We start from the raw sequence: 7,727 nt of genomic DNA on the forward strand, positions 1-7,727 counted from the left end.
TGGGTGTGTGTGTGTGTGTGTGTGTGTGTGTGTGTGTGTGTGTGTGTGATGTCTCTGTCTGATACTGGTATGAGAGAAATACTGCCATCAATTTGCCTGCTATGTGGGGAAGAGACCTGTGGCGTAAAGGATGAAGCATTGTGGGATTTCAGTTTAGCCAGGATTAGAGGGAGAAATTTAGGATATATCAGTGGTGGAATTGGGGTGAGATTATCAAGAGAGCTCATTCTCAATTTCCTAGGCCTGTGTTAAAGTGCTTGACATTGAATTATGCTGTTGGTTAAGTAGGTATAGATAGATTATACTTTGACTTTGCTACCGTTTTCTTTGTTAACATTTATGAAATTAGAATTTGTGGAATCAGTTGTAATGTGCATTGAAGATACATTTTCTTCCAATTTTACTACAAAACAAGATGCCATTGAATAGCTGATGCCTTTTACAAAGAGCCGTTAACCTTAAGTCTAAGAAATAAGCATGTTTGTCTTTAAGATACAGAAACACATTTAAAAGTTACAAATTTGCCCAAGAAGATGCAACTGGTGTGTGGTTAACTTAGAATGCCAACTTAATCTTCTTTGACTCCAAAGTCCATGTTTCTAAAAGCTGTATAACAGTGCTTTTGTAAAAATACTCATCCTTTACATGTGATGTCACCTAATGATCAGTAGTGTTGGGTTTTTTTGTCATTATTTTTTTAAATAGAAGAGATTAAAATGAACGTGGGACAAAGCTATGATTCTAGAGCCATGTAGACTTGTAGTCATAGGTTTTTCAGCTGTCATTGCGTCTCGTTGACACTCAGGGTCTTTGTCTGTAAGATAAGGGTGTTTATAAACTACTGTAGAGTTGTGGAGATAATCAAATAGCCCATTTTTGTGTACTTAACTAATATGTAGTATGTTTATCCTTAGGTGGCAGTTTGTATAAAGGAAGCACTGGGACTTGTGGCTGCACTCTCTAAGAATAAAAAAGTATTAAAAATATGGAACTACCATGTATGTTATGTGAAGAAGAACAAGAGCCAGAAGTACGGAAAAGGGAGGGAGAAACCAAACAAGTCGGTGATGATGATGATGAACTGATCTTGGTTGGAGTGGAAGATGTAAATGAAGATGCTGACGTGATCTTTGTTGGGATGACCTCAGCTTCAAAACCAGTCATTTCAAACATACTGAACAGAGATACCCCAGGTTCTTGTTCAAGGAGAAAAAGGTATGCTCATTTCAGGAAAGGTAAGGCTCACAGATTACAGCCTGTTAGTCATGTGACTCCTACATCAGAAGCAAAGACTGTCTTGCCAGTTTCTGACTCTGAACCAAGATCAGCAGATAGTCATATTATTACTGAACCTCCGTCTAAAGCTGATTATAAAAATATTTCACCAGAGATAGTACCTAATTGCTTTTCAAAGGAGTTATGTTCTTCTTTGATTACCTTCACAAGTTCATGTCAGCATCCAGTAGAAAGAGCAGTTTCTGCAGGAGATATGAATAAAAGTCCTCATGTATCAAAGCGACTTTCCACTTGTGAAACAAATAGCAGAAATCCCAGAAGGCCTAAGCTCAGTGATGGCATTATAGGGGAACATTCTTTAGGTTTTTCCCCTTCAGGTATTTTTCATACAGTGCCCACTCAGCAAAGCACACCAGACCGTGTCCATACCTCACTAAGCCACGCTCAGAATGGAGAACCTTGTCCGACACCTTTTCCAAAGGACGGTGTTCATTGCAAGCTTGTAAGACCTTTAGGGGAAAATGGACTGACAAAAACTGATTTTCCAAGTTTAGCAAGTCCAAACAAGATTGTTGATCCCACAGAAGGAAATCTGATTGTGTTACTTCGTGACTTCTACTATGGAGAGCTTATAGGAGTTGGGCAGCCAGAACCGAAGACCCACACAGCGTTTAAATGCCTCAGCTGCTTGAAAGTTCTAAAAAATGTCAAGTTTATGAATCACATGAAGTGCCATTTGGAACTTGAGAGGCAGAGAGGTGACAGCTGGAAAAACCACACCACCTGCCAGCACTGCCTCCGCCAGTTTCCTACTCCCTTCCAGCTGCAGTGTCACATTGAAAGTGTCCATACTCCCCAGGGGCCCTCCGCAGTCTGTCAGATCTGTGAGTTGTCCTTTGAGACAGATCAGGTTCTCTTAGAGCACATGAAAGACAATCATAAGCCTGGTGAAATGCCCTATGTATGCCAGGTTTGCAGTTACAGATCATCATTTTTTGCAGATGTGGATGCACATTTCCGAGCATGCCATGGTAACACTAAGAATTTACTTTGCCCGTTTTGTCTCAAAATTTTTAAGACTGCAACAGCATACAGACGTCATCATAGAGGGCACTGGGAAAAGAGTTTTCACCAGTGTTCCAAATGTCGGCTACAGTTTTTAACTTTCAAAGAGAAAAGGGAGCACAAGACCCAGTGTCATCAAATGTTTAAGAAGCCTAAGCAGCTAGAAGGATTGTCTCCTGAAACAAAAGTTGTTATTCAGGTATCACTGGAACCCCTTCAAGCAGGATTGGTGGAAATAGCATCCATTACTGTGAACACATCTGATTTTGAATCATCACCCATCAAATCTAAAAGTAGGAGGTCAAAAAAAGAAAAAAAAAGTTAATTCAGCTTTCAGTAAGTCTGAAGCAAGTATTGCAGTCAAAGTTAAAAACCCCATTAAAAACAAAAAGATCAAAATTATAGCATTATTCAGTAATATCAAATATAGGGAAAGCGATGGGTAATTTATGTGATTTTGTTTTAAATACAGGAAGTACAATTTGTTTGATCTGCATATTGAGATGTTATTTAAAAATCTATTATCTGTTTTTCATAAAATTGTCTTAACATGTAAAAAGAATGTGTGCATGTGTGTGTGAGAGAGAGAATGAGAGAAGTGGAGAAAGGAAAAGTAACAACCTATTTTGGTATTCGATGTTACTTGTAAGTTCGAAAGCTCTACTATACATATAATCTGTAGAGTGTTTTAGCAACGTAGTTTTCAACTGTTTTCATGCCTTGAAGATCTCAGTATCAGCTATATAGCCAGATTTGAATGTCACTCTCTGAAGTGCCTCTTGGGCTGATCTAAGATAACCTGGCTCTGAAAGCATGCAGTGGAGAAGTTGATGGAGAAGCTCTGATGTGAGTTTGGACCAGACACGGGATTTAATAAGTGAAGAGCTGTGGCTTCTTGTCCCAGCTGAGGAAGAGGCATACATTCACTCCAGGCATAGAGCCAAGGTAGAAGGAACACTATCTCAGAGTGCTTTTACCTAGCCCAGGGACATCTCAAGGAACCCAGCGTTAAAATGCCTGTGTTTGGTGAGAGAGCCTTGCAAGCATCAAGCAGGCCCTGTGTATCATTGACTGCAGTTGGAGAAGCAGAGATAGTTAATAGAATGAGACCTGGTGCCTGTGGACCTCCTGTTGAGTGATCAAAAGGGGAATTTGATTCATTTCATCCCCTTTGCCATTTGGCTGGCCTGTAGTCACAATGAGGTAGGCATATCCCTGTCAGACACAGTAGCAAAGCAAGTTAAAATTCCCAAAGGAAAAAGAGCCTTGACGTGCACTTTGATTTGTGCTGGACCCATAGTTTTAACTGAAAAGGATCAAACACAGGGAATCTGTTTCAGCTTTTGAATTGGGCTAAATTGAGTTCTCTTACCCTTAAGCTACAATGGAGTTGTCCAAGAATAGTAAATATAGTGGGTGAAAATAGTCCAGGGTGATTAAACCCTTTTTAGAAGTCGTCCTTACCTTTTCCAGTTACATGTGTCTTACCCTAGTTGAACACGTGAAGATTTCAGTTTTGTATCTTATCTTGCCTTGGACACAAATGTAGTACAGTTAACAGCTAATTCTCTGCGTGTGTAATTTCCCATTGTATCAAACTAATTGAGTTTCAGTCTTGACACAGTCTGATGTGCAAGAATTGTCTCATGTATTTCAGTAATTGTCAGGTCATAGAGTTTTCCTTCCTCTAATGTGCGATTATACTTGTGGTAACCTTTTTTCTTGCGGTCTCCAAGGGCTGTGTCACAGACCTGTGGGGTTCCCTCTTAAGTATTGGTTCCTGAACATCAGCACACTTGGCTGCCTCCGTAGGTTCTTGGAGTTGAATCTCCTGGAGTTGAATGTTACCCCTTCTCCACTTCTGGCACAGATACCTAGCAATCTCTGTGCACCATTCAAGGAAGCCCTATCTGTAGACCTGTGCCAGGAGAAATCTCTCCGTTTCCTCTTCCTTTCTCCTCCTCTTTGTCTCTCCCCACTCTCCCCCATCCTCAATTTATTTAAGTCCTCTAAGCTTTCACAAAATGCTGGAAGGTGCTAATCACCAAGGGGATAGCATCCCTCTCAGAACTGAAGAGGAAGGACTACAGATGATTATGCTGTAGTGAATCTGTTGTCTCCATTTTAGGTAATTTCCTGAGTGTAAATTGAAATTCAAATAAATTGTATTTATTTCCTCAAAGCTTGATTGATTTATTTGCACTTTGAATATTTTACTAGGCCTTTCCAGTTAGTTTACTTGGGCCAAAGCACTTTGCTGAGTGTCAGCTTAAACCACTTTTAGTTTGTATAAAGAGTGTGTGTGTGTTCTGGTCTCAGGTGAAAACTCTATGTATAAATAAATAACCAGACTATTGTATTCTTATCTCCTTTCTTCGTTTTCTATAGTAAAAAATACGAAATGTTATCATTATGTGTTTTTATTGTTGCTTGGTATTATCAACACTGTTACTGTTAGTCGCTGTGAAGTATGCTCCTAAGGAGTACAAGCTGTGTTTATTGCCAGATAAAAAGGTTCCAGCAGTATGGTCCTGACTGCTTCCTCTTTTCCATTCTCTGTCCTTCTACTCTATATTTTCCCCACTAATGTTCTCCTTTTGACAACACTGGCCTTGGTTTTCCTCCATCAAATTCCATTTCTTCCCGATCCAAAGACTGCAAGTGCTGTTCTTCTGGAAATGCTTTTTCCGTAGGCCTGCATGGCTTGCTACCTCCCTTGTTTGAGCTTCACCAATGCTGTTCAAATAACACAATCAAATCTTCAACCCCCTATCTTTCCTCCTCCTCCTTAAAGGCACTTGAAGTCTCTATCCTCTTCCTTCTCCAGCCTAAATTTCCTAAATTTTCACACACACACACACACAAAAAGAAGAGATAATATCATCAGGGCTTTGCTTCTTAGAATTAACTTGAGTCAGTTTCTGTGCCTGCAAAAAAAGATAGTTAATAGTGAGTTGAGTTCTTTCAGGAGCTTCCTCTGTTTTTCTATTGATCCCTCTATATTTTGTTCACACAATGACACTTTGTTTTCTTTACAAATATATTGAATATCTGTCAAGATTACTATTTTGTTACTGCCCTTTGTGAATTTCCTTGTCTGCTTTGCTTGTTCTTTCAGGTAAAATTTATTGTTTTATTAATGTGCCAAAATATTGTAAGTAAAATTAGTATTTGTAGAAATAATTTTTAAAAAATTATTTCTGCTGTCTTTTTACAAATAACATGGCATATTTTTATTCTTTTTAAATAATCGTTTAAGGTAATTATTGATAAGTATGATCCCGTTACCATTTACTTTATTGTTTTGGGTTCGGGTTTATACACCCTTTTCGTGTTTCCTGTCTAGAGAATATCCTTTAGAATTTGTTGGAGAGCTGGTTTGGTGGTGCTGAATTCTCTCAGCTTTTGCTTGTCTGTAAAGCTTTTGGTGTCTCCTTCGTATTTGAATGAGATCCTTGCTGGGTACAGTAATCTGGGCTGTAGGTTATTGTCTTTCATCACTTTAAGTATGTCTTGCCATTCCCTCCTGGCCTGAAGAGTTTCTATTGAAAGATCAGCTGTTATCCTAATGGGAATCCCCTTGTGTGTTATTTGTTGTTTTTCCCTTGCTGCTTTTAATATTTGTTCTTTGTGTTTGATCTTTGTTAATTTGATTAATATGTGTCTTGGGGTGTTTCGCCTTGGGTTTATCCTATTTGGAACTCTCTGTGTTTCTTGGACTTGGGTGATTATTTCCTTCCCCATTTTAGGGAAGTTTTCAACTATTATCTCCTCAAGGATTTTCTCATGATCTTTCTTTCTGTCTTCTTCTTCTTCTGGGACTCCTATAATTCGAATGTTGGAGCGTTTCATATTGTCCTGGAGGTCTCTGAGATTGTCCTCGTTTCTTTTAATTCGTTTTTCTTGTTTCCTCTCTGATTCATTTATTTCTACCATTCTATCTTCTATTTCACTAATCCTATCTTCTGCCTCCATTATTCTACTATTTGTTGCCTCCAGAGTGTTTCTGATCTCATTTATTGCATTATTCATTATATTTTGACTCTTTTTATTTCTTCTAGTCCTTGTTAAACCTTTCTTGCATCTTCTCAATCCTTGTCTCTAGGCTATTTATCTGTGTTTCCATTTTGATTCAAGATTTTGGATCATTTTCACTATCAATATTCGGAATTCCTTCTCCGGTAGATTCCCTACTTCTTCCACTTTTGTTTGGTTTGGTGGGCAACTCTCCTGTTCCTTTACCTGCTGTGTATTCCTCTGTCTCTTCATCTTAGTTATATTGCTGCATTTGGGGGGCCTTTTTATATTCTGGGAATTTGTGGAGTTCTCTTTATTATGGAGCTTCCTCACTTTGGGTGGGGTTCTATCAGTGGCTTGTCAAGGTTTCCTGGTTAGGGAGGCTTGTGTTGGAGTTTTGGTGGGTGGAGCTGGGTTTCTTCTCTCTGGAGTGCAATGGAGTGACCCGTAATGGGTTACGAGACATCAAAGGTTTGGGGATAATTTTGAGCTGCCTGTATATTGAAGCTCAGGGAGTGTTCCTGTGTTGCTGGAGAATTTGTGTGGTATGTCTTGTTTTGGAATTTGTTGGCCCTTGGGTGGAGCTTGGTTTCGGTGTAGGTATGAAGGCATTAGATGGGCTCCTATTGCTTAATGTTCCCTGAATTCAAGAGTTCTCTAATGTTTTCAGGCTTTGGATTTAAGCCTCCTGCTTCTGGTTTTTCAGTTTTATTTTTACAGTAGCCTCTAGACTTCTCCATCTATACAGCACCGATGATAAAACATCTAGGTTAAAGATGAAAAGTTTCTCCACATTGAGGGACACTCAGAGAGGTTCACTGAGTTATAAGGAGAAGAGAAGATGGAGGGGGTAGTTAGAGGTAACTGGAATGAGATGCGGTGAGATCAAAAGAGAAGAGAGCAAGCTAGCCAGTAGTCACTTCCTTATGTGCGCTCTATAGTCTGGACCGCTCAGAGGTATTTACAGAGTTATACGGGGAAGAGGAGAGGGAGGAAGTAGACAGAGGTGACCAGGAGGATCAGAGAGAGGAGTGAGTAGGAGAGAGACAAATCCTGCCAGTAACCTGTTCCTTAGGTGTTCTCCACCGTCGGAACACACAGAGATTCACAGAGTTGGATAGAGGAGAGATGGGGGAGAAAAGAGACAGAGGCCACCTGGTGCAGAAAAAGGAGAGTCCAGAGGAGGAGAGAGTGGTCAAGCCAGTAATCTCGCTCTCAGGTAAACTGGGATAGTGAAGTTTGGGTTTTTAAATGTACAAAATTGACCACAAAAACCTAAGAGCAAAGATTAAAAATCTAGAGTAGAGGTTGGATTTTCAAAGATACAATATTAGAGAGAAGCAGAAGGAAAAAAGCAGAAGGAAAAAGGAAGAAAGAAAGAAAAAAAAGAAAGAAAAAATTATTAAAAA

General features: G+C 39.4%; 1 protein-coding gene across 1 annotated transcript; it reads left to right on the top strand.

Annotated features, from left to right (window-relative positions):
- Window positions 1-985: 985 nt before the first annotated feature.
- LOC108635456 (zinc finger protein 280B-like) lies at window positions 986-2,605 on the top strand (the record flags this gene model as incomplete). Its single annotated transcript, XM_018045582.1, has 1 exon — window positions 986-2,605. A coding segment is annotated over exon 1 (1,620 nt), but the record flags the coding sequence as incomplete, so codon positions are not given.
- Between the last annotated feature and the right edge of the window lie 5,122 nt (window positions 2,606-7,727).

The sequence above is a fragment of the Capra hircus genome, unplaced genomic scaffold (assembly GCF_001704415.2).
Source record: "Capra hircus breed San Clemente unplaced genomic scaffold, ASM170441v1, whole genome shotgun sequence".
NCBI lineage: Eukaryota > Metazoa > Chordata > Mammalia > Artiodactyla > Bovidae > Capra > Capra hircus.